The sequence below is a fragment of the Alligator mississippiensis genome, chromosome 4 (assembly GCF_030867095.1).
Source record: "Alligator mississippiensis isolate rAllMis1 chromosome 4, rAllMis1, whole genome shotgun sequence".
Taxonomy (NCBI): Eukaryota; Metazoa; Chordata; order Crocodylia; family Alligatoridae; genus Alligator; species Alligator mississippiensis.
In genome coordinates, this window is record NC_081827.1 from 161,283,222 (window position 1) to 161,310,071 (window position 26,850).

The 26,850-nt window shown below is 51.7% G+C and overlaps 1 protein-coding gene across 1 annotated transcript; it reads right to left on the reverse strand.

The window, feature by feature from the left end:
• Positions 1–357: 357 nt before the first annotated feature.
• Positions 358–19,531, reverse strand: LOC102557905 (myosin light chain kinase, smooth muscle). The gene is made up of 13 exons (XM_014596266.3): positions 19,355–19,531; positions 17,539–17,585; positions 15,014–15,081; positions 14,603–14,897; positions 13,518–13,614; positions 12,745–12,948; positions 12,127–12,344; positions 11,268–11,391; positions 11,029–11,181; positions 10,268–10,388; positions 9,561–9,657; positions 2,543–2,683; positions 358–1,128 (listed from the first exon to the last, which is right to left on the reverse strand). The coding sequence occupies exons 4-13, from the start codon at positions 14,616–14,618 to the stop codon at positions 902–904; spliced, it is 1,398 nt and encodes a 465-aa protein (XP_014451752.1). The 5' UTR covers positions 14,619–14,897; positions 15,014–15,081; positions 17,539–17,585; positions 19,355–19,531; the 3' UTR covers positions 358–901.
• Between the last annotated feature and the right edge of the window lie 7,319 nt (positions 19,532–26,850).

A 26,850-nucleotide genomic window follows, 5' to 3' on the forward strand; every position in this document is an offset into this window, starting at 1 on the left:
AGCAGGTAGGAAAAAAACAGCAAGCTACCAGACTGAAAAGCAAAGCAGAGCAGGATACTCTGAGGAGGGAGGGCAGATGCAAAAGATCAGAGCTGCCCTGGTGGAAGTCAGTTTGGCCCCTCCCAAAAGCAACAGAGCTGAGCTTAGGCTCACAGGTAGGCAAATACAAGCCCATTTGGTAGGGCTTGTGTTAAAAAGGATCTTACCATTCGAGGTGTGGAGAGAAATCCTTCCCCCTCCCTCCACCAAATGCACACAGGCTGGGGAAATATATGTGAACATAAGAGAGGGAATCCTCCAGTGGAGGCAGCGGTGACTTTCGACTCCTTGAAAAACATTTAGGGAAAAATAAACCCATTCCAAGGAAGAACACCATGCAGTACTTTATTGATGTCACAATACATGTGCTGTCCAGAGACAGGATATTGGCATGTAAGTTGGTACAGACAGGGCTGTTACTACCACTGGGGTGGGTCCTACACCACAGCCCTCCCTCTTGCCTTGGTACATGGGGAGTGGATGCAGAAGAGAGGCGCATTTGCTCATCCCTCCTACTTTGCAGCTGAGGCATGAGAGGAGAGTGGGCAGCAGGTAGCAGTTTGGCTTAGGCACTTTGGGCTCAATCCAGGCACCATGAAATGGGCAGAGCAGAGGCTTTGCTGGTTTCAGGGGTGCAGGGTCAGGCCCCCCTATCTGTCCTCCTGCATCCTGGCACAGCAGGAAGCAGAGGGCAGCCACTTCCACACCCCACTATCAGCAATGCCATGAAATCAAGACTGAGAAGGGACGGAGCCTAATGGGAAGCACAGTGTCCCCTGTGGGCCACAACGGACAGATGCAAGAGAATGATCCCCTTAGTCGGCTGCTCCCAAACAGTTCTCCTCCTCCACCATCGCTCGCTCTACACATATGTGACTTTCTGCTGGGGGCACACAGTCAGCCTGGCACTGCATTCTGCCTCCCCCACATCATTGACAGCCCTGCACACGTACTGTCCCGCATCCTCCACAGTGAGCTCCAAGATGGTTAGGGAGCAGCTCCCGTTCTCCTCATATGCAACATACAGATGAGGGGACTCCTGGATAGGAACATCACCCCGCAGCCATGTCACTTCTGGGTCAGGGAAACCTGCAAAGGAAGAAGGGAGAATTGACAAGCCAGAGACTGGCCACATCCCCCAGGAGGTTTCTCTGACCTTACACGGGACACCTGTGCAGTGGGTGAAGGGCCACATGAATACATTATGTCCAGGATTGGACTTAGGGCCCCTCTACACCTGTAGGTAAAAGTTGCAATGGGATCTAATGTGCCATCCACATAATCACACTTCCTGCCATGCAACATGTATATGACAGGAGGTGCAATTGTGGGATCATGCATTAGATCCCGTTGTGCCTTATTGTGGGTGCAGGGGGAGCTAAATCCTGGGCTCCCACTGCAGCAACAAGAACCAAGCTCCTGCAGCTTGGAGCCCCCTCAGTTGAAGGGCTCTGAGCTACAGGAGTGCTCTATGCACCCCCTCAGTTGGGAGATGCAGCTGCTGTGATCTCCCAACCCCTAAGTTTCATGCGTCCCCAGGGCTGGGAGACCACTACAGACACCATCTCCCAGTTCCAGAGGTTTCCATGCACCCTCCAGGCTGGGAGACCACAGCTGCTGCAATCTTCCAGCCTTGGGGGTGCATGGAAGCCCCTGAGGCTGGAAGATGGCTGCAGCTGTGATCTCCCACCCCGGGGACTAGGAGATTGCAGCCATGATCCTGGTACCAGGAGCTGGGTCCCAGTACCAGGAGGTGTGCTGCCAGGATCCAGGTAGGGCTGAGAGTCCCCATAGTTTCAGAACTCCCAGCCCTGTCTGGGCATGGTGCACCCCTGTGGCTGACGGGGCTCCCAGACCTAGGGGAGACCTTGCTATATGCGCAAATTAAAGCTCAATAGTAACCAGTTATAAAATCAGTACACATTTTTGATGTCTAGCTTTATAGCTGGTTGGAGCTTTATGTCATGGCAAGTACTTTGCACATGTAGCTGATCGAGGCAACTGTGCAATTAACCAGTTAATTGTGCGATACCTGTAAGGTGTAGAAGAGTCCTTAGTCCCCTGATCCCCATGCAGGAGTAACAGCACATACAACACCAGGCAAGGGCTCACTTCAGTGCAGCAAGAGTGCCACCTACTGGCCACCAGCACCCCTTCCTGGAGCCCCAAGGTAGCTCGGCTGTCTCTCCACGTGATAGGGACCTTTAGGTGTTAAGGGCCAGTGCTGGTAGGGCTACTGGCTGCAGAGGGAGAGTGCGTGACTGGGTACTTGGCTTTCAAATCTACACAAAACTCCACCTGTTGCCATGCATGGAATAAGAACAGTTTAGGCCCTTGCTGTACAGCCACCTCTTGTATCCAGAAGCAGCTGCCTCCTACAGACCAGCTTGCCAAGGTCACTCCAGCATGAATAGAACAAGGCAAGGTCAAGCCATGCCTGCATCCCCACTCCTCCTCCCCCAATGGCCAACAGAAAGCCTTGCAGGGTCTCAAGGGAACTTACTTTCAATGTGACACCGGAGGCAGGCACTGCTGCCTTCCACCTCCACCAGGTCCTGCAGCGACTCCAAGAAGTGGGGCTCCTGTTTGACCTGTGGCTTCTGGAAGGCAAAGACCTCCCCTTTCTCTTGGCTGTGGTCCAGCTCTGGGGAGGGGGAAGAGTAGGGTGGGGGGAAAAAGCAGCAATATTTCAGTATGCAAAAATTAGGATTTTACTGCAGACACATTTTTCCAAAACAGAATAAAAATTCATCACAGGGCACATTAAGCACTGGTCAAATGAGAGGTCTCAAAATGCAACTAAGTTGAGTTTCATCACTGCATCCACATTTCTAGTAGGGCTCCTCAGTGATCAGTTCTTGGCCCTCCTCTGCTTAAAACATTTTTATCTGTGATCTAGAAGACAACTTAAAAATCATCACTGATCAAGCTAACAAGTGACACAAAGACTGGACCATGTCAAATAGTGAAGGGGATAGGTCAGTGTACCTGCCTCCGGTTGATTAGGAGCTCGCGCGCCGCCTTAGCCCGGGCTCGGGATCGTGTGCCCCCGAGCTTCGTTGGTGTGCCCCAGGGTTTACCCCGGCTGGTATTAAGGGGGACCCCAGAACTCGCCTGCCACGACTTTGATGACTCTCTCAGTGGGGGGTCTTCCCTCGGGGTATCCCCGGGTGCCGGCACGCCTCTTCGCAGGTACTCTCGGGGCTCCGTCCTCCCCTACACCCCGGCCATATGCCACCTCAGGTCTTCCTGTCCTGGCCTCTTCCCCCATCCTCGTCTCGTCCTCTCTCTCGGCTCGGGCACCCTAGCCCCTACAGGCTGTCTTCGGGCCGGGTATGCCTCACCCAGCTGGAGAGTGCTGCCCTGATCCCTCCTTCCTTGGGAGGCAGCCGTCCTCTCTGCCTCCCCCAATAGTCTCGGCCGCCGTTACCCGCTCCGGCGGCTCCGCAATACCGGCTACAGCTGGACCTGCTCTCAGGGTAGCTGCTACGCCTCACGCTGCCTCGGGTGTTGGGTTCCTCGCTGGCTGCTGCCCCGCCTCTGGGGGTGACTTCTCCCTCTGTCTCTGCCCCTCTGGGCTCTCCGCTGCGCTGCTCGCAGCCTGCTCCGCAACACCGGCTACAGCTGGCCCCGCTCCCGGGGTAGCTGCTACGCCTCTCGCTGCCTCGGGTGGCGAGTTCCCCGCCAGCTGCTGCCCCGCCTCTGGGGCTGACTTCTCCCCCCGTCTCTGCCCCTCTGGGCTCTCCACTGCGCTGCTCGCAGCCTGCTCCGCTTCTACCCGGCGGCGTCCCGCACTCCGCGGGTGGCGGCTGATCCCCTGCACGTTGGAGCTCCGCGCTCCTGCTCTCTCCCTCCAGCCGCCGTGCTGCGTCAGCAGGGCCGCCTTTTGTTCATCCCGGCCGGCGTGCCCCGCCCCCGCCGCTCAGCCGGGATAAGCGCCCGGCTGATGGCCCGCGCCGGCAGCGCCGGCGGGTGGAGTCTCTCCGGGTCTTCCGGCCCTGCAGGAGGTAAGCAGATCCCTTGGTCGCCGCGGGGGTCTCCCGGTGCCCCCGCTCCCCTGGGACAGTCAGATATAGAAGGACTGGAACCACTGGCACCCAGCTTACCAAAATTAACAGTAAGTATTTCAGTAAGGTCATATAAAAGGTTATAATCTAGAATTAGAGAACACCAGTCCTACAAGATGGGAATGGGGGGAGGGCACTGTGAAAAGGACATGAGGGTCACTGTGCTGATCAACTGAACATAACCTTCTAGTGCAATACTGCAGCCCCAAAGGCTAATATGATCTTTGCATATTAATGGGAGGGATGAAAAAAAACCAAACCCAAGCATGATCAGGTAAGTTCTGTGATGCTTGTACGCGGAATTGACGAAGCTACTACTGGTATGTCATGTCCAATTCACTTGTCCCCAATTCAAGAAGGATATTGTTCAATTAGAGAGGATTCAGTGAAGAACCAGGAGGTATATTGGGAAAGCTGTTCTACAGTAACTCAAGGATCTTGATCTATTCAGCCAAACAAGGAGAAAATTAAGGGGTGATCCGACTGGTCTGTAAGTACCTAGAACAGAAGTTTGATAATGGAAGTTTAACAGCAAAAATAATTCACCATTGTAACAGCCTACCTATGGGCGTAGCAGATTCTCAGATGACGGGACAATCTGTAAACAGTCAGGTCAGACCAGGCCAGGTCTGCTACCATTATGACAGTAGATGGTACTACCTGCAGCTGTCAATGACAAAAGCTGGGTGGTGGGAAATAGCCTAACAACCTCTATGGTGCAAATGGTTTTGGGTGGTGGAACAACCTAGGATGCTGGTAGTTCTTATCCCTGGTGGAGGAAATGCCACCAAAAGGAAGATGCCATGGCAGGGTGGACTGGGCTTTCCGACCTTGGTTGGCAACCAGTCTAGAAGTGGAGCCCTGAAAGGTGGATGGATTGAAGATCTTCTTCATACCAGCAGCTCCTGCAGCCAAGCTGGCTCCAAATATATTGACTTCTGCCTTTCATTTTGGATCAAACAGCTAGGCCAAGAGGGGACATTGATACATGGGCAACTAAAGCATCTCCATATAAAAACTGCCCAGGCCATTGCAGCCAAAACTGAATGGAGGGGATACTCCATCTTTGCTACTTGCACGAGCACAACACAGAAGGGGCAGTCACAGGTTATAAGCTCAACACAACTGGTGTAGAGTTGAGTACCATCAGTCACCTTCATCAGTGGGAGGAATCAATTGTGTTCCACTGGTCAGCTACTGTCCACCTTAAGCTGGGCAGCCCCCCAGCCAGTAAGGTGCTGACCCACTATGGTCTGCCTGCCTCATTTGGTGTGTAGGGCTAAACCAAAAGTAAAAAAAATAGATGGCAAACCAAGTACCAGGCAACATGAAAAGAAACCTTAAAACCTTCTGGCTGGGAAGCTGATGTCAGGACCACACGTCTTGGCATGAATGACAATTTACAAATGACAGACAATGTCCCAAAGACCACACTGATTGATTGAGAGCTTTAAAAACTTAACATCAACATTGCAGCCTTGTAGGAGACAAGATTGGCCAACTCTGGCTCCATTCATGAGGCCAGCTACAACTTTTCCTTGGAAGGTGGGAATGCAGAAAATACTTGCCTACATGAGGTAGGATTCGCAGTTTGCAACAGGTTGGTCAAAACCACTGAGAACCCCACTGGAACATCAGGTCATGTCATCTCACTCTGACTACAGTCAACTGATGGTTAACACCATTAGTGCCTATGAACCAACTTTGCAGGCATGTTCAAATGATAAAGGTAACTTCTATGATGCTCTACACCAAGTCATTGAGCACCTACCGTCCAGCAAGAGGCTTCTCCTCCTACGGGGCTTTAATGCTCAAGTAAGTGCAGATCACGACTCCTGGCCAACCTGCCTGGGACATTATGATGTTAGGAAAATGAATGAAAATGGACAATATCTTGAACTCTGCACCTTAAACCACCTGCGTATCACTAACACTTACTTTGCAGGATAAGGAAAAGCATGAAGAAGTATCACAGAGACGCCCACAATCTGGCCACTGGTATCAATCAGACCTTGTGATTACCAGGAGGAAAGACTTGCCCAGTGTACTACACACCCACACTTAACACATGGCAGATTATGATACAGACCACTCCCTTACTGTCACAAAGTGAAAATGATACCAAAAACACTGCATAGAGCCAACCATAAAAGTCAATCAAGAATTATCATACACAGCACAAAAGTCCAAAGCAAGTGCCTCAACTTTCAAAGGACCTTTGAGCTAGCTATGTCTACAAAAGCAACAGCTGCAAATGCTGAAGGAACTTTGAGTGGACCAAGAGCAGTCATCGAAGAAACAGCCACAGGAGTATTTGGGAAAAAATAAACTGTCAAATAAAGACTGGTTTGAGGCACACTCAGAAGAGATGCTACCACTTGCTTAAGCCAAGAACATAGCCTACCTGAAACACAACCAGAATCCAACAGAAAGTTCCAAGGCGAAGCTGAAGCATGGCAGGACAATGGTACAGAAAACAGCCAGATACTGCTCAAACCAGTACTGGGCTAACCTATACCAAGAGATACAGTTTGCCTCAGCCACAGGAAACTTGCAATTTATATATAATGGCCTGAAGAAAGCCCTTGGTCCAACTTGTACCATCTACACTTTTCCCAGAGCCTAACGAAGGGACTTTGATCCTGAGAGCTTGCAGAAAAAGACAATTTTCTTGACATTTTCCAGTTGATCTAATAAAAGGTATCATTTTGGAACCAAGAGTTCAAGTTTTTTGTATGTCTCTTGGTCCAACTGTCACTAAAGTCACCCCCTTCAAGTCTCAAGGTGGCAAAGTAAAAATCACTGACAACAATAAGCAGATGTCACGCTGGGTTGAATACTACTTTGAGCTTTACTCCCATAAAACAGACATTTCAGAAAAGACACTGGATCAGCTTCTAACTCTAAGTGTACTGGCACAGCTACACAGAGAACCTACAGCTGAAGAACTTAGCAAGGCCATCGACTCTCTAGCAAGCAGAAAAGCACTAGGGGAGGATGGCATCCCAGCTGACGTTCTCAAGTGCAGGATGGCTAGTCTGCTGCCATATCTTCATCAACTCTTAGTGTGCTGCTGGAAGAGAGGTCAAGTACCCCAGGACATGCATGACGCTAACACCACTCTCTACAAGAACAAGGGAGACAAGGGTGACTGCAATAACTATAGGGGCATCTCTCTCCTTAGCATCACAGGCAAGGCTTTTGCCAGAGTCATCCTGAAACACTTGCAACAACTTGCTGGCTGTGTCTACCTGGAATTCAGAGAGGGGAGATCAACAGTGGATATGATATTCTCCTTATGCCAAGAAAAATGCAGAGAACAAAATAAGCCACTGTACATAGCATTTGTTGACCTGATGAAAGCCTTTGACACTGTCAGCAAAGCAGGTTTGTTCAAGGTCCTGGTAAAGATTGGGTGCCCCCTGACATTACTCAGCATGATATGCTCCTTCCATGAAAACATGCAGGCCACAGTTCAGTTTAATGGATCAACCTCTGACAGGTTTGAGATGAAGAATGGAGCGAAGCAGGGTCATGTTCTGACACCGACACTTTTTGGGATCTTCTGCTGCACTACACTTTTGAAAGCTTGAAGGAGGGCATATATCCTCACGCAAGATCAGATGGCAAACTCTACAATCTATCCCACCTAAAAGCCGAGACAAAAAAGTGAAGCACATACTTATTAGGGAACACTTTTTTGTTGACTCACCACTCATGAAGAAGGCCAACTACAAATATGCATGAATTGCTTCTCCCATGCTTGGAGGATGTCTGCCCTAACCATCAAGAAGACTGGTCCTAGGACAGGGAGTTTGCCAGTCCCCATCTATCAGCCTTTGCAACACAGCTCTCAAGGCAGTGAACAAGGTCTGCTACCTTGGATCCACACTGAGCAACAATTTATCACTGGATGAAGAGGTAAATGTGCACATTGGAAAAGCTGCTACCACTTTCAGTAAGCTCTCCAAACAAGTCTAGAACAATGCAAAACTCACAAATCAAAACTAAGCTGCTTATGTACAAAGCCTGCATCCTCAGTGTCCTTATGTAAAGCAGTGAGTCATGGTCAACATATACATATCAAGAAAAAAAGCTAAACAGCTTCCGCCTACACTGCTTATGACACATCCTTGACATCAAATGGCAAGACAGAAATCACCAACACAGAGTTCATCACCAAAGCTAACCTGCCAACCACCACTGCATCACTCAAACAGTGGCACCTACGCTGGCTTGGCCATCTTTGCAGGATGGAAGATGGCCACATCCCGAAGGACATCCTATATGGGCAAATTGCAGGTGGAGACAGAAAAGTAGGGTGCCCAAAACTGCACTTCAGAAGACGTCTGAAAGCAGGACATGAATGCTTTTGGAATCAAACCAAAAGCCTTTAGGAACTGAATCCCTTTGGGAGGCCTTAGGAGGAGACAGAACAAAGTGGCACTCTCTTCTCAATCATGGAGTCCAACATCATGACAAGAAATGGTTACTTGAATTACAACAGAAACATTACTGACAGGCTGTTTCCTTCAGTCCAGTAGCCCTTAATGCCATGTACACCTGTGACCACTGTGGCAGGGCCTGCACATCTAACATTCATCTCTAACATTGGTCTCTACAGCCACAAGAGAAAAATGTACCACCAGTCAGTAGAATAGCTGCTATATCCACTGTCACTTGCTGATGAATAGATGCCATGGACAATTTCTAAATCATGATTGGCTAATTCTCTACAAGTTGCAATCTAGCTCAAATTGAATGGATTCAGAGATTTCCTATAGCTAACATGAAAGATCAGACTAAATGGTCACACTTATCTGACCTGTAACCTATGAGTTTATGAAAAAGGAGTACTGTACTGGCCCACATATTTAATTGTGAGATTTAAAAATGGAATGTGATGCTCTTGAAGATGCTGTAGATCAAAAGCATCTCCTCCCTAAGAGAGCAAAAAGTTGGTCCCTTTTGGTCTTATGATATAAAACTTGGCAAGTGAAGCTGTGGACAACTACACAACTCCTCATCTTCCCTTTCCAGACAGGACATCAGCCTCTGTTGCCAAGATGGTCCAGAACCTGTCCAGGCTCTCCATCAAAACTAGATGCCTGACAAGCAAGAACTGCTAAAGCACTTGCTCCCTGCTCTAGCCAGCCATGCAATGGCCAGATGTAGACTTGTCTTTAATGATCCCTCCATCAAGGGCCTCCAAGCATTGTGATGCTAAGCTAAGTAGAAGGGGGAAAAAAGTGCTACACTTTGCAAAACATCCAGACAGGTCTGCAACAGGTCTCTTGCAAAGGGGAACAGCAAGACATAAAAGTCTGTCACCACAGTGCTCTTCAGTTGATATTGCATTGACCTTAGGACCTGATGGAAAAAAGTGTGGCCAAAGGCCCTGGCCTGGTAGGTTTTGGTCAGGATTAAACACAGGTTAATAGCCTGGGCCATTACCTCCTTTGTCCTGGGCATCAGGGTCAGTCACTTTGCAATCCAGCCTGTGGGACAGCAGGGAGAGTCTCTTCAATGCCAGCACAGCTTTGCCTGTTTTCTGGAGGGAAAAGAAAAGAGGCAGCAAAGATTTCTAGAGAAGAAATCCTAAGCACAAGCAGTACCGCACCCCTGGCTGGGCCACAGCACTGGAGGCTGGGAGACACCTCAACCCAGTAGAGAACAGCTCAGTAGGGAACAGCTGCCTGGCTTCCTTGCCGCATTTCATGGCACTGGGAGATCTTTTGAAGCTTCTTCTCAGCCACAGGACCTCGTACCCCCCAAGGTGGTGGGGCTTAAAGCCCACTTTATGGAAATGGGAGGCTCCTCCCTAGCTTGCTCCTGAGGCCATATGGCTGAGGGCAGGCAAAACTTGAGGGCATCTGAACCCCAAGCCTCCAGGCCCAAGCCTGCACATAGGATGCCTGCCAAAAGACGTTGGAAACATCTGAAGCCCCTGGTGGGGATGGAAGATGTTTGCCAGTTGTAGGGCCACATATGGTTCTGGACTGACTCATGGATTTGGACTTGATTTGGCTTGGAACATGAAAAATTTCCTTATAAAACTAAAAAACCTGGACCTCAGGAGTGGGAGGAGTGGGAAGAGGACCCACTGTGTCAGGCAAGGCACAGGCTCTCAGACAGGCATCAGGAGCAGGTCCCAGTCATACCTGCCACTTCTGGCGGGCCAGGAACTGCTTCATCCTCTCCTTGGACAGTGTCTTTGTGGCACTCGGTGCTATTTGCTTCAGCCAGGGGTGTGCCAGGGCCTTGTCGCTGGAGAGGCGGCAGCTGGGGGTGAACAGAGTGGCTGGTTAATCCAGTCCCATAGCTCAGCATGGCCAGCACTGACTATCACTCATGTTGGGGGCAGGAGTGGGAGTGACTGGAGCAGCAGGTTCCAGGCATAGGTTTATAGCCTGCAGGTCTAGCAAGCCTCCCTCTGGCTGGCTCCAGGCATAGAAAGCAGAACTGCTTAGCTTTAGCTTGGGGAGGTAGTAAATGGAGGATAAGGAGATGGCAATGCCTGCCACTTCATACCCACAGCTTCTGTCCCACCCCCAAAGGCATACTGCTTCCCCAGAACCTCCCCAAGGAATACCTTTATCATCCAGGATCATGCCCCTGCAAACTCCTGAGACTCGTGCCCTCCACCCAGGCTTTCAGCCACCTCCCCACACCCTTCTGCATGTCCTGCACCAGCATCCCCACCTGACTGTCTCACCTTCTTCAGACAGGATGGAACTTCAGAAGAAGCTCCCCACTGTGGAGTCACAGCCTTTAGGCTCCACATTTAATGCTCCCCAGAGAGCTCCATCCAATGCCCTCAACAACTGCTTGAATGACTGCCTTTACTCCCAGCACTCTGCCTTTCTCTGCAACCCTATAAGGCTCAGTCAGGCTTCCCTCCCACAGAACTGGCCCTCCTTACTGGCTATCTTTCTGCAGCAGCTGGCTGATAAACTCCTTGGCCTGTTCAGAGATCTCTGAGAAGGTCTCCTCATCAAACTCCCACTGGGCAGCTGTGATGTTGTTCAGCGTCTCCATGTCACTGCTCCCCTGGAAGGGGGAGTCCCCACTCAGCCTGGGAGAGCAAGAGAAGAGGTCATTATTCACTCAGATAAGACCTACACCTCCCCTCTGAAGGCTGCTGATGGGAAGGCCACTCACAGGATGTAGCAGATCACGCCAATGCTCCACATGTCTGTAGTGAATCCCACAGACTCAAAGGAAACCACTTCTGGGGCCATGAACTCTGGGGTCCCATGTAGCACCTTGACAGGACTGTTTGGATCTGAAGGGACAAGATGGGAGCAATGGGGATGACATGGCACCTCTACTCATGAAGGCACTAGCAAAAGCAAAGGGCCAGCAGACCTCCCCACTGCACCCATCTCTCTGGAATCCCCTTTGGCAACCCTGCTATTTGTAGGGCAGCAATATCTGGAGGCCACACTCAAGATCAGAGCTCCATTATACTAGATGGTGAACACCTTAACATCAGCTTTAACTCCCACCCAGAGCTAGACAGCAAATTGTCCAGACTGGGCCAAGGCCAGAAGAACAGGCTCAACGTACCCAATCCACTAGTCATAGCCGGGCAAACACTTGGCTTCTCTACATACAGATTCAGAGGCCCCAAGCAACTGCTGCTACAGCAGGTACATCACACTCTGCAGAGCCAGACCCAGTGGGATGTCCACAACGGAAACTCCCAGACCAGCCAGGGCAGGGGTTTAAGCTGGCTATTGCTTTAGCCCTTTCCCAACTCCTCACATGCTGCAGTTAGCAGTAGAGACATCCGTTTTCTGGCTCCACTGAAGCACTGGCTGATGCACATGCTCTGCTGAACAGGGATGAACACAAGACCATACTGAAGGTTAAGCACATTGCAGGGCTGTTTTAACTGACTTGGGACCTCTGTCCCATAAGCTGTGGCAGGGGCATTAGTGTTAGCTCCAGCATTAGTGAGGGGGGACCTCCCATCCCCACAGGATGAACTCCTCCCAGTGGGGCTCCTCTCACCCACCCAGTTTCCGTGCCAGGCCAAAATCAATGATTTTGACCCAATGGCTGCTCCTGCCAACGCACACGATGTTCTCAGGTTTGAGGTCCAGGTGGACGATGCTCTGATGGTGGACATATTGGATCCCCTCCAGGATCTGCCTCATGTACTGGACACTGGTGGGCTCTGTGTGCTCAAAGTCATCATCCAAGATCCTTTCAAACAGCTCCCCACCCGCGATGCTGCCAGGGAGCAAGGAGAGGGAGTCATGGAGCATCACTCCCTGATGAATTCACTCCTGCATCCAAGGCAGCACTGGCCCAACCCCCAGCTGCCCTGACAAGAAGCCAAAAGTAGGGGACATAGGGGAGAGCTATGGACTCAGCACCCTGGGGTCAGACTGCAACTCAGAAGGCCAGCTGGGTGCTTCTGCTTAAGTCCAGACCAAACCCAAGTGGGTTGGAAACCCCTCTGTCTACCTGATAAGTGCTGGATGCTGTTCACCTAGGCACCAATACTCCCCTCTTTGAGGTGCTCCCATAAGAGCAAACAATAGTGTGTAATATCCTCCCACCCCCACACAGGGCAGCAAATGGTTAGTCTGGGGCTGCTCTAATCCAGTCCTCCTTGGCCCTCACTCACTATTCCATCACCATCACCAGCTCAGCCCGGCTCTGGAAGGCTGCGAGGCACTGCACCAGTCTGGGGTGATGTAGCAGGTTCATCAGCTCCACCTCCTTGCAGGCCGCCTGCTTCTCCTTGGTCGTCCGTGTTCGGAAGTACTTCCCTGCCCAGATCTTCCCAGTGGCCTTCTCCTGAAGCTTGTAAACCATTCCAAACTTTCCACTAAGGAAGAGAAAGCAGAAGGGAACAAGGCAAGAAGGGAGGGAGAGCACTGGGCATGGCTTCCTGCTAAGCAGGGCATCTTGCACACCCAGACAGCTGGTCTGGTTTCATCAGGGAGGCTGGGGCATCCCAGGCCAGCTCCCAGATACAGTCCAGCAGCCCCAATATTTAAAGTAAGCAGGATTTAAGAGCACTACTAATGTAGTCAGCAGGAAGAGATCACTACCAGCTCCTAAAAGAACTAGCTGCAATGGTTCAGGCTTAATACTTAAGAGGAAGGCAGCACACATTTAAGTGGATGACAGACAGGACTGGGCTACAATGAATACAGAGGGGTCTTCTATGGAGGCTGCTGGATACCAGCAGACCCTGTGATTCTCTCCAGCTCCCACTCTCAGCTTAGGCTGCTCATGAGTAGGTACAAAAGCATGCACTATACTACACACACATGAGTAAGGAAATCCCCCTCTTCTCCAAAGCATCTGTAGCGCAAGAGCCCTAGCAGAGTAGCAGGACACTTCCAGGCATAGTCAGTCACAACTTTGCAGAGAGGTTGGCTATTGACTTACGCTCCAAGCTTTTCGAGCTGCAAGTAGAAGTCAGAAACATCCTCCTTGTTGTTTATGGTAACATGACAACATTCAAAATCCTCCACTTTGTTTTCACCTGTGGGAAGACACACACGGGGTAGCCATCACGGGTGATCCAGCACAAGTTATAGCCCACAGACATTTCCAGGAATCAGTGGAGTAATGTACCCTGTTAAAGGTACTGCCAAGGGAGCCAAGCTGTCTGAAGCATCTCTCCAGCAATACAATTACCAGAGGAGATTGCAGAACCTATTCTCCTTACCTGTTGTATTTGCTCTTGGTTCCATACTTGGCTCAGGTTGAAGGTCTAGCTGGGTCAGATTTTGTTTCTAACAGAGTTCCCTTTCTCCTGCACTAGCCAAGTACTGCTGTGGTATCTGGACATACAAACAAATCTCCAAAAGTCAAATGGGAAGAGAATGGAGCAGAGGTCCCAAGATCCAGCCAGGGTCAAGTGGTTTAAAGCTTTGGCCAGAGCTATCCAGTAGTACAGAGGGGGAACCCAGGAGACTGGAAAAGACCCAGAAAGGGGCTGTGAGAAGTCAGTGCTCTAGTTGTAGGTGTTATGTCAAAGTGAAGGAAATAGGGGAGTTGGGTTGAGAGCTGGAGAGGAAGCAGGTTGGGGGGAGGGGGACAACTCTGGGAGAAAGTCCATAAAAAGCTACAATAACTTATGACAGTCAGGGTTCTTTAAGAACAGTATGAAAAGGAGACAAAGAGAGAGACTGGAATGAGTCTGAACAAAGAGAGGCACTGAGACAGTCCAGGGACTGCATTAATAAGGAAGAGGGAAATGGAATTAGAAGTTAATGAACCAAATTGATGAGTTGGAAATTTGTTTCTATTCTGTTCTTCTAAAACACTAAGACTGATCCTGCCTACCCTGATGGGATTGGGGCCCTGGTCTGCACGTGACTCTGCCTCCCATCACATGGACAGTCAACAGTCCCCACTCACTAAAGGCATCACCTGTGCTCAAAGGCTCCAACAAACTCACTTCCATTTAGGAGCAGACTGTCCCACCCAGCCAAAAGCTGACTTAGCTGATCGTGATCAACCACTACCTTCTGCTTGAGACATCACGGCTTCCAACTCCTCGCTGGGGGCACCGATCCCGTAAGCGTTGGTGGCAGTAGGACCCTGGGGTCTCCAGGCAGCCCCACACCTGATAGAAAGTACCGAGGCAGGACTCGGTCAGCGACAGCGTGCACCACTCTGACCCCCCGACTCACTCGGCCTCCATCACGTATGCCTGGACTGTGCTGCCTCCGTTGTAACAAAGGCCAGATCAGGACAGGGCAAGTGACTTGGCTTGCAGGGCAGAGATGTAGGGTGTCCCAGAGGATGGCTGGGGACAGTCTGAAATGCACAGGGGAAGGAAAGGTGTTACTAGACAGAAGTATGGGGCCAGGGAGACAGAACATGGACAGGTGAAGGCCAGGAGAAACCAAGTGTTAATAGCTGACATCTCTCACCTCATGCCACCCAGGAGACCAGGCTCTCTTGTACATGGGAGTTGCTCATTCACACCTTGCGGCTTGGGCTGGTGGAGGCAAGTGGTAAAACATAGACAAGAACTCCCCGTTAAATCAGGGCTGGCTCCCTTACTGCTCATCTATAAAAAGGACCTTGCACAAGTGATGGAACTGCCCAGCACCAGATGTCCACACCTGCAGTCATGCCAATGGGGGCGCTACACACTGCCAGCTTGGAACAGGTCACTGGGCACAGGCATGAATAGCAACACCAAGCTCCGGGGAACCGCCCCAGGCCCTCAGGGGAGATGCAGTCCTCCAGAATCGAAGCGCTATACCCAGACTCCTGGCAGCCCCAGGCGAACTTTTAGTATTGGGCCCCCCTTCACCAGAGATAATGATGATAATAATTTAAAAGTTACCATGTTTGGGGCCCCTTTCTGTCAGGGTCCTGGGAGGCCGCCTGGCTTGCCCATGCCTGTGTCCAGCCCTGACCACCTGTCTTCTTTCCCTGCAGGAGCACTTGAGGCCCCAGGACACCCTGCCAGCTGGATCCAATCATCTGGAGTATCCAAGAAGCCAGCTCAGCACAGCCCTTGAGGCTCAGTTGCTGCGACCTGGGCTTTACCCAAAACCCAACCTCAACTCATTCAAGGGGCTGAACGAACTAGGGCAAGACAAGTGAAGGGGACCCTTAGGAACATTTCTCAGGGGCTTCTCCCTGCCAGTTGGGCTTAAGCTGCACACCCAGGTGAGCAGCATGTATTTGTCTAGTGCTTTGTCTACTAGGGCTGTGCGAAGCTTCAGGTGGTGATTCAATTTGGAGGAGATTTGGCCTGATTCGGTGGCCGAATCTCCAAATCCGAATCGAATCAGGGGACCAATTTAAAGGTCCGAATCGATTCAAAGCTCTCTGAATCTTCAGCAAAGATTTGAACAAGGTTGATGATTTGGGCAGTCCCCAGTGGATGCAGCAGGGAGCTGCAGCCACTCTGAGCTGATAAGTACTGGGGTGGGGGAGGGAGGAGGGGACCATGGGGGGACCCCTGCCAGCCCCCCTTCCCCTGACCACTCCCCCAGCCCCCCTATGGCTGCCCCAGCCCGCCCCAGCTCGATACTTTAAAAAAAGGCCTGGGTGCTTACCAGGTGCTGCCGGGTGGGGAGCGATCCCCACTGCCCCACACTGCATGGGGGGGCTCTGCACGAGCTCCCTTGACACCCCCCACCCCTGCTCCCCAGGGTCCCCCACGGCTGCCCTGCCTGCCGGGGCTCTGGCCCTTTAAGAAAAAAAAAGCTGAGAAAAGCCCTGGGACTCACCGCTCCTGGTGCAGCCTTGGGGCTTTGCGGACTCCTGCAGAGCCCCCCACGTGGTGCAGGCCAGCAGGGAACAGCCCCGTCAAGAGCAGGGAGTCCCGGGGTTTCTTCAGGTTTTCTTCAGAGCTGGCCCGTGTGGGGCTCCCGTGAGGGGCTGAGGAAGGGGGGGGGGCTTGTGCAGAGCTCCCCACGCAGCATGGGGCAGCAGGGATCGCCCCCCACCAAGCAGCACCTGCTGAGCCAAGGCTATTTTTTCCCCAAGTGCTGGGAGCTGGGGCAGGCAGGGCAGCCACTGCTGGGCTGGGAGTGGGGTGGGGGATGGGCCCGGCTTGGCTGATGCCCAGATTTGGCTGCTGCCAAATCTCTGAATCAGATTTGGCTGAATCGAATCAAGACAGTGATTTGGATCACCGAATCGAATCGTTGTCCCCCGAATCGGCCGAATCCAAAGTGAATACTAGCTGCTTCGCACAGCCCTAGTGTTCACTGCCAGTTGTGTCCTGCACCATCAGCATGTAGCCGCTAGCATCAGCCATGCACATGTCCCAGATGGACAGTTTGTGCTGCCTGTCTCTGTGGTTTTTAGAGAGATTCTGGAAGCACTGGTGATCTGTCAGACACATAGAGGAAAGACCAAGTCTTGGTGCTCAGGTGTCCCAGCTCATAGCACCAGTGCCACTCACAGAACCAAATGCTCGGTTGCAGATGGATGGCCAAGAGTGGAGGTCTACATACTGGGTTAGTCTGACCATGTCTCTCATGTGCTGGACCCAGTAATTCAGAGATGATCCTGGTACCCCTTCCTCCTCCCCCAGTCACCTTCCAAGCCAGGAGTGCTCACAGAGCTAACAGAACAATGCAGGGTGTGCGCCCATCCCACCTTCTGCAGAAAGGTCCTGCTCTGCTCTCAGCAGGAAGCTCAGAGGCAGAAATGGACAGTGCCTTAAGTAAGGTCTCATAGCACCCCAGCCCTCTGCAGGTTTCACAGGACGGGCTCATGCCACATGGAGCCAAATTTTGCATCTGGGATGTCAGCTGTAAAATCTGCCCCTATGTTGACTTCCCAGACCCAGAGCACAACAGCCTCCTGGTCCCAAGGAAGCTAGTGGTGATGCTGGAGAGCAGCTCCACTGCTTCTTTTCTCTCATCCAGGAGGCTGCAATAAGGGGGGTTTGCATGATGCTGCAGTGCAGCTGTGCCCATCCTCCTACCTTCACCTCCACAAGTGACGTGGGGGCCAGCACTCTCAGGCACTCACCTGCAATGAACAGAGACTTTAGTTTGAGTCCCCTCCAAAGGAGACCACCTCCCCCCCCCCCACGCACACCCCTCTTCCAACTAGATCCCTCAAGGCTGTGTGAAGCCTCTCCAGAGAGTCACAATCCTCCATCTAGGTTCCAAAATGTTGCAAGCAAGCCCAAATTTGTGTCAATGCCAGAAGTAGCTGCAGTGCTGGGAGGGGGGAAGCATAGAACAGGGTGATTGTGCCTTACCTAAGGTCACACAGGGGGCTTATGGCAAAACCAGGGAGCAAACCCCACTCCTCCAAGCCCCAGCTGTGCTTCCAGATTCAGCCAGCCTGTCATCAGTGCACCGCAGAGGCAAGACTGGCAGAAGAACCCCCAGGACCCAGGTTATCAATGAAGGGAAGCTATGTCAATACCATGGGTGGGCCCAGTTCAGAAATGAGAATTTACTGGACTTCAGCAGCTGTCTTTTTGGGGAAATGGCATTTGATGAATAAAAGACCAACCATCAGGACAGCAGGAAGTGTGGGGCATGGCCTGGAGCAATCCAAGGAGAAGCAGGACTGTCTTTCAGCCCAAAAGATAAATCCTTGCCTTCTTGTTCCCAATCCCACACTCATGTTTTGGGAGGGAAACCTCCATGCCTGTGCTGCATTTGGTGGGAAGGAGCTACGCTGATTCCAGGACTTTTAGAGTATTGTGAGTTGTGTGGGCACAGCTGCAGCATGCCAGGTAGATGGCTTTAGGGACAGGCTGCTAAATTAAGACTCAGAGGACCTGGTTTCTATTTCTGGTCCTACATTACTGGCAGAGCAAGTCACTGCTCTTCTATGCCTCAATTTTCCCCATCTCTAGAAGAAAAGGATGATAATGACCTCCCTAGCAATGGACTCTGAGATCTTTGTAGAGACTTGCCATTGACTGTTAAATTATTGTTAGAAGAGAAAACCTTTAAGCCAGCAATTCTCAGATAGGGTGCCACGGCCTCCTGGGGTGTGTTGAGATCCTTTCAAAGGTGCCTCACAATGTTAGCGCTGGTAGTTGTACAAACATGATTCACGAGATACACCCAGAAGTTTCAAACAGGAATCCATAGTGTTAAAACATTCTGACCTGTTGTGGTCTTCCAAATTCTTTGTAACATAATACTTGCTCTAGTACTTTTTTGAGTCAAAAAACAAAGGAAACTAAGAGCCAGCATTTTCTGAGGGATGCTTCCAGTCTATAAAGGTTGAGAGCCACTGCTTTAGGCAGTCAAGCAGACTCTCAGCACCTCTGTAAGACTAACCAGCCCTGTCGCTTTGCTTGAGAAGAGGTTTGCCCAGTTTTCTGTGCTACATACCAGCCTGGTCTCCTTCAATCCAGCTGGAACAGGGGTGAGCAACCCTTTCCCACAGCACAAAATCCATATCAGTGTGGGGACTATTTGCATTGCTTTGCATTGAGGCAAAGGGCAGCACGCAGCAGGAGAGAGCAAAGCTGATCAGCTCTGCCAAAGATCTGGAACCCAGAGACAACTCCCAGCCAGCTCCAGCCCCAGCTCCCTCCTACCTAGCTGAAAGGCAACCCAGGGACCACAGGTCCAAGCAGGGAGAGCAACACACTGCCCATCAGGGGACAGAGGTTCAAATCTCAGCAGTGCTGCCACCAGCTCTGTGACTTTGGGGAAAACCCAGCCTCCTGAACCCTGGCACCTGCTTCTGAACAGGGAACTGGCACTGCCTGCCCACCCTTGCAAAGCACCCTGGAACCCCCAGAAAAGAGCCCAAAACAGTCTCACCCTACTCCTGCTGTAAAATCCGACTGACCTTCTGCTGAGCCGGCCTGGGAAACACCCCTGGCTCTGTACAGATAAACCAGTTCCACCCTCCGCACAGCCAGGAACTCGCTCGCTCACTACTCAACTCCACCCTCCAGCTCCCTAACAAAGACAAAAGTCACTAGGGTTTAATTAGGGCAATCAAACTCCCCTTCTCTCTTGCAGCTGAGCCAGGCTGTGGAGCAGTCCCTGCCACCCCTCAAGAGGCAGGGAGTGGCAGAGCCTAAGCACTACCCCAAGTCTGTCACTGATTCACCTTATGACCTTGGAGGAGGCACATTTCTGTCTCCAATCAGCCTCATCAACAAGGTAAAGCAAGTGTCTTCCCCCTGCCTGCCAGGTGGGTGCACAGTCTGGGCTGTTAACATCTGTTGCACACACAGAGGATTATTAGCACAAAGTCTAGCCCAGGTGCCAGGACCACAGAAGGGAATGGGAGTCTTCCCAAAGACCCCACAGGGCTCTCAGTCAGGTGCTGGGTCACAGATTGAAATCACAGCAGCAGTGCCCCTGGACTGAGCACATGTAACCTTCTTGCCAGGCACTGTTTGGCACCAAGTAGGGCCAAGTCCAATTCCTATGAAATAGAACAGGATCATCTCACACAGGCACCCAGGGGAGCTAAAGCATCTCAGCTGGGCCTAATGATAAACACTGCTTCCCCACCTGCAAGCAGTGAATCCTGGGGACCAGCAAGTGAGCCCCACCACTGCATGGAGTTGATCTTCATTCAGCTAATGGGAACTGGAAGCTCTGTGTGTGAGGTAGGTCCTCAGGATGCTCTTGCTGGTGCATCACTCTAGATCTCTTGCTCAGACCCTGTCTGTGGGCCCCCCACCACCTTGCTGGATCTCTGCAGTAGGCCTGCCTCCCTCTCCTGGGATAGTAGCCTCCACACCATAGGAGCAGGGTTCACTCTAGGTCAGTGTTTCCTGAACTTTTCCTTAGCATGACCCCTTTTATGGCCCCATTTCCTCAGCATGGCCTCTCGCCCCCAACTCCCACAACCTCATCCACTGATGTTGCAACCCCATTTGGGATTGTGACCCATAGTTTGGGAACCGCTGCTCTACGTTCTCACTGGCTTCTGCAGCAGCTTCCCAGAGGCTCATGACTCAGGTGTGACTTACCTGAGGCATTTATGCAGTGAAATACATATTCAGGGGCATGTGTGCCCTGTTGCAAAGTGGGTCCTCCCTCCTCACCTTCCTCAGTTGCAGGAGTTCAGCTCAGCTCTGCCTGGGGGTTGGCCAGGTAGAGTTCAACCCCCTCCCCTGCCTCACAAGCACAGCTGAGCTGCCTGGGAAGGGCTGGGTGGAGGACAGTAGAAATGGAGTCCCTGCCTCCCAGAGGAGGGAATTAGGCTGGAGGGGTGGCTGTGGGCTGCCCAGAAGCTGACACAGATGCTTACATAAAGACTGAGCAAGCAAGGGAAGGTGTAGTCTTGTGCATCCCAAGGTTCATTTGCACAGCAGACACTGTCTCATTGCACCCTGCTGTGCTCTGCTAGCCCGGAAACTGGACAGGCCACTGGGCAAGTCAATGGGTCTCCACCAAAGAGGTGAATCACCATGGGAGCTCAAGTCATCAGGGACACCTTTAGAGCACAAGGTCAAGACTTCCAAGAAGCCCTCCCTGAGAGGCATGGATTATTTACCTAGCAAAGGACTGTACAGGGAATGAGCTACAGAAAAAGGCAGGGGAAGCAGAGAAGCACAGAGACCCATCCAGCCCCATGTCTGTGGGTGGCATTCCACCATCACCCTGAAGCAGTGTGCAAGGAGGGGAGGGAGTTTGTGCTGGCAGCTTTCCATTGGCAATACGTAGCAGGTGCACACAGGTGCACATGCATCCCCTGAGATTGGCTGTATCATCCCTGAGATTGGCTGCTGCCGATGCTGCTGGTGGCATCTGCGGGCAGTCACTGCTCACCAGCCCGCCCCCCTCCCCCCCTTTGCCCTGCCACTGACACTGCCAGCAGTGTCTGTGGGCAGTCACTGCTTGGCACTTGCCACTCCCCGCCCCCACCCACACCGCTGCAGCCACCTACGGGTGGTCCCCGCTCGGCCTGCCCTCACCGCCAACATCACTGCAGCTGCCAGCAGGCAGTCCCCACTCACCACCACCACCACACCTCCACCACCTCCTGCGGGCAGTCACTGTGCCCCCTCAGCCTCTGGAGGCACAGTGTTCATGGACAAGATCTCCCAGGCCATTGACACCAACAACAACCGCCTCAATGCCAGCCCAGGCCTCATGGAGGGGGTGCCGGGGACAGCTGGGGGAAAGGCATAGGCACTTGGGCATGCCTACCTCCACCACCTGGCCCCTGCCCAGCTCCTATGAAGATCAGCAGTGTTGGGAGGAGAAACCCTACAATAACATACCGCCATGCCCTGCTTCCAACTGAGAGCCAGTGGTGGGCACACGCCGTCCAGCTGCAAGCTCATCTGGCCCTCCAGATCCCCCAGGGTGGCAGGAGCTGTTCCAGCTGTGCCTGCTGTGGTGCTCAGGGAGCTGGGGGCTGTGTGGGCCCAGGTGCTGTGTTGCTGGCATCCAGGCTGGTCCCAGCCAGACCACGATGTGACAGTGCCGTGTGTCTCGTTGTCCTCTACTGCATGGAAATCTGTGCTGTCCTACTGTGTGTCATAAGCCTGATACTGCTGGCAAGCGGTGGTGATTCCCCTTGGGCTCCAGCTGGTGCAGGCCTGGGGCCCGGAACAGCTGCCTCGCTGCTCGCAGAACGGTGTGGGAGGATCTCGGACTCAGGAGTGGTTCTTAGACTGAGATCCTGGAAGGTTTGTAGATGCCGAACTTCCCCACTTGGGCTGCCAGGTGCCTGCAAACCTTCCACAGGCTGCAGAATGCCTCTGGCATGGGGGAGAGGGCATGAGTGGGTGAATGTGGGGGGTCTTCAGAGGTTTTGATTGCTGTGGGCGTGGGCTGGAACTTGGTGTGACCTTTGGGGATGGGTTATTTAATTGCTTTGAATTTAAATTAAATATTTCATGGGAGTGGTGAGGGGTAAACCAGTCGGAGGGGGAGCAAAGCCTGTGTCCATGGGCAGAGTGCCCACAGACAGGGCTGCCACATGGATAATGCCCATGGAGTGGGGGTGCATTGTCCACACAGCTGGCTTTCTGGGGAGAGTGAAGCTGGGAGTCCAGACCCTCCCTATTCCCTTCAATCCCCCACCCCAAGAGACCCAGCTCCTAGTGGTCTGTGTTTCTTCCTCTGACACCATTGCAGTATTATTAGTGATGGACTGATTAAGCCCTGCACTGCTGGGTCTCCTAGGCATGTGCCTGGGAGTGGGGGAATATCACTGAGGTAAGGAAGGCATGCAGGGGGTGAGTCCAACCACCTCACTGGGGTTGTCTGAACTTCAATTGTCTTTCCTGCCTAGCGCAGGGGGGCTGGACCCGATGATCTTGCGAGGTCCCCGCCAGCCCCTAACATTCTATGAATTTATGAACCCCGATGCCCCCAGAAGATCTAGATGCACTCAGTTACCCCCATGCCTTTTCCCTGTATAACGTGTTCACTTTGCTCTGGAAACCACAGGGAACCTGGCACTGAGTAAAACCAGGAGCATTTACCTTCTCATGGCTGTCTGAGGGCAAGGGACTGTTCTGAATGCATTGTGTTATGTCCATTCCTGCTTCCCATGGGGACATGGGAGTTTGCACACACACACAGATATCTACACATGTAAAGTACATGCATGCACACACAAGTACATGATGCAGATATACATGCACATGAGGTGCACATACAAGTAAATCCATGTACACATGCACGCATACCTGTGCGTGCACACACACATACCCTGAGGCTGCTCTAAGTGGTGTCCACCGGGACTAGGAGGAGGCCAAAGTGGCTTCTTGAGCTGCAACTGAAGAGTTTACCTGGAAGCGTGACTACGGGTCCTCACCCCTGCCCTGTTCCTGGCAGGGACCAGATGTCCCTTGCAGCACAGCGACATCAGGCTCCATGATTCAGTTGTCGGCAGTGTGACCACCCTGCAACATTGACACCCGAAGTCGGATCTCTGAGTGCAGCCTGTGGGGGTGGGTTTATTCTAATGGTAAACCCTAGGGTCCTTTCCGTTCACCTGGACCACAGATGGGACAAGGTCTCCAAGCTTTTCCCTACCCTGCAGGAGGGAACCCTATGAGTTCCCCAAAACAGCAGGACTCCAGGAGCTTAAACGCCCCCTGAAAGCTGCAAGGCTAGAGTGTGTAGGGCAATGCAGCCCAAGAAGCAAGCAGAGCCTGTCCAGGGGCTTCCTCTCCAGAGCCACAGCATCAGGCCAGCTGTGAACTCCCAGCTCAGCTACGGTTCCTGAAGACCACAGCCATGCTGCAGATTATAGCACAAGTGGCTTTTCAGGCTTTGTTGGCCCTAGGGGCAGATCCTCATTCACCCAGAGGCATGAAGGAGCTGATTGCAGCCTCCTGTGTTTTTGTCCCCTTGTCAATTATGGCTATTGTATTATATACTAGTGCCCTTGTAAATTGTGGCTACACAAACAGGACAAATCCCAGACTCCAATTCTCATGCCAAATCCAGAGCAAGAGTATCATCAGTGCCCTGCAGCCTCTGAAACACAGCCTCTGAAAAATGCTTTCCCTCATCCCTTTCCCTGTACAACCTGTTCACTTGCTCGTGGTACAACCCCAGTGAAATCTGGGCTGTCACAGAAGACGGGGCCCAGATTTTAGCACGGCTTGATCCAAAGCAGTGGTGCCTGATCTCTTAGCAATTGGATGCCGAGATCCACATGCCTTAGTGTCATTACACAAACCTGCTTGCAGACCAGCTGCAGTTACATTTGACAGGATGGACCCTTGGAGTCTCACTTTCACCTAAAAATGCAGTGAGAAACAACCCACTTGTCTCTCCAGCCCCTTTTCAAATGACGTGGCTTACACAAGTTTTTGGAGAATACCGATAATATAATTCGATGCCTTGCGATAAGCACTGATGATCACAGTCAGGTGCATCTGCTATTCTAGGAAGTGCTTGGTAACAGCTAGCAATTAGCCAGCTAAACAAGACCCAGGAGATAAGCAAGCAGGAAGTGTTGCTATCATAAGGCAAGAGGAGATTGTAGCTAGTCAAAAGCACAGGCTGCAGGGGCAAGGTCATCTAATTTAACTTGGGTGCAGACTCATGTAACTCTCACTATTATCATGTTTACGCCTTCTCTAGCGCAAACCTGTGATCAAGGATGCAGTGAGCAGCACTGGACCTAAGGAGCAAAGCTCCTAATGGCAAAAAAAAAACTTTGCACCTAATGATACAAAGCTGCTTGAACCAGTCTCTGGCTGCAGCTCTGCCTCAGTTTCCCCCTGACTCATATCTATTTAGACCGGTGATATTCAAGGAAGGGACTGAGGCACCCTGGGGTGCCATTCGGGGTGCTGCAGAGGCCACCTACAAACCTTGTTAGGTGTTAGGGCAACATTGGCCCAATCCTCCAATGTGCTGAGGTCACTCTGAATCCTAGTCCTACCCTCCATCATATCTACTACTCCCCCCCAGCTTGGTGTCATTTGCAAACTTGCTGAGGGTGCACTCCATCCCATCTTCCAGGTTGCTGATAAAGACATTGAACAAAACTGGTCCTAAGACTAACAAGGTGTGTGGATGGTCCCTGAAGATCACCAGACGGGCACCCCTAGGTGCCTCAGTCCCTTGGTTGAGAATCACTGTCTAAATAGAAATGAGTCAGAGGGGAAACCGAGGCAGAGTTGCAGCTACAGACCGTGGTTCAAGCAGCTTTTCGTCATGTCATGGGAAAGGACAAAGAGGAGCCGTCCTGGGTTTCTATGTCACTCTACTGTTTTTTCCCACTGCTGCCCAACAGTGGCAGCCACGGTAAATTAGTGGGCTAAAAGCCCAAGGCCCAAAGTCATCAAATAGGTCTACTCTGGTTTTGTGCCACTGTGAAACAAAACATAATTTCTGAGAAGCCAGAGATCAAATGGAGGTGTTCCTGGTGGCACAAGTCACAGCTGTATATTCAGTGCGGGACAGAAAATGGCAGGAAAATAACGTGTTCTTCATTCCTTATAGGGCCAATTTAAAATCCGACCTCCAAGGTGCTTGGTGCTGTCCAAACTCACAGTGGGAGATGGTCATGACCCTGTCAGTCTAAATACACAGTGAGTAGCAGGGGAAACTGAGGCACTGAAAGGGCCCAGATGTACCCAATTTATCTCAGTTGGTCCAAGGCAAAGCAGGGCGCAGTGCTGTTCCTCTAGCCCTGCTGTGCAGCCATGTCTGGGGTGGACACAGCTGCACATCTGCATGATACATCAGGCCCTGCACAAGTGACACAGTCGAACAAACCATAAAATCACAGGTGATAGAGTTACAAAGTGACAGGATTTGGGATTAGTTGGGAAAGCACGCAAGAAAATTACCCCCTTTACTCACGAACAGCAGTAAAATGGGAGAGAAAATAGGATTATAATAAATGGGGTGGGGATTTGGTCTCAGTGACACTTGCTTGTTGCAATATTGTCACCCACCAAATTCACTTCACACAGACACAAATCGGTCCCTTGTGGCGTGCGCTTCAACTGGTCCCTGTGAAGAATGTGCTTGGCACTGCTGATCCCAGAGGCTTAAAAGGTCTTCTTGAATCTCAGTGTAATCAAGTCAACTGACACCCAGGAAAAAGCCAACCTATTAAATAGGTACTTTGCGTCAGTCTTTCATCAGTCCCATGGGACACCCATGCCCACTATGGGGCAGAGAGGCTTGGGTGAGGGAGATTCCCTGCCCTCCATCAATGCTGACCTCATGAAGGAACACCTTAAGAGGCTGGATACCTTCAAGTCAGCCGGCCCTGACAATCTACACCCCAGGGTACGCAAGGAGCTGGCTAGCATCATAGCCCAGCCTCTGGAACAGAGCTTTTGGAACTCCTGGGGCTCTGGTGCAGTGCCCGATGACTGAAAGAAGGCCAATGTGGTGCCTATCTTCAAGAAAGGGAGGAAAGTGGATCCAGCAAACTATAGGCCCATCAGCCTGACCTCTATGCCGGGGAAGGTCTTAGGAAAGTTTATTAAAGAGGCCATCCTTAATGGACTGGCTGACACCAACATCCTGAGGGATAGCCAGCATGGGTTTGTTGCAGGTAGGTCTTGCCTGACCAATCTCATTTCCTTTTACGACCAGGTGACCTATCACCTGGATAAGGGAGAAGAGATTGATGTCATATATCTTGACTTAAAAAAAGCCTTCAATCTGGTATCCCATGATCACCTCTTGGCAAAACTGGCCAGTTGTGGCCTTGGGTCCACCATGATCCGCTGGCTGGAAAATTGGCTCCATGGTCAGACTGAGAGGGTGATAATTGATGGAAGTCAATCGTCATGGTGCCCTGTGACCAGTGGGGTCCCCCAAGGCTCTGTCCTTGGGCCCATATTGTTCAACATCTTCAT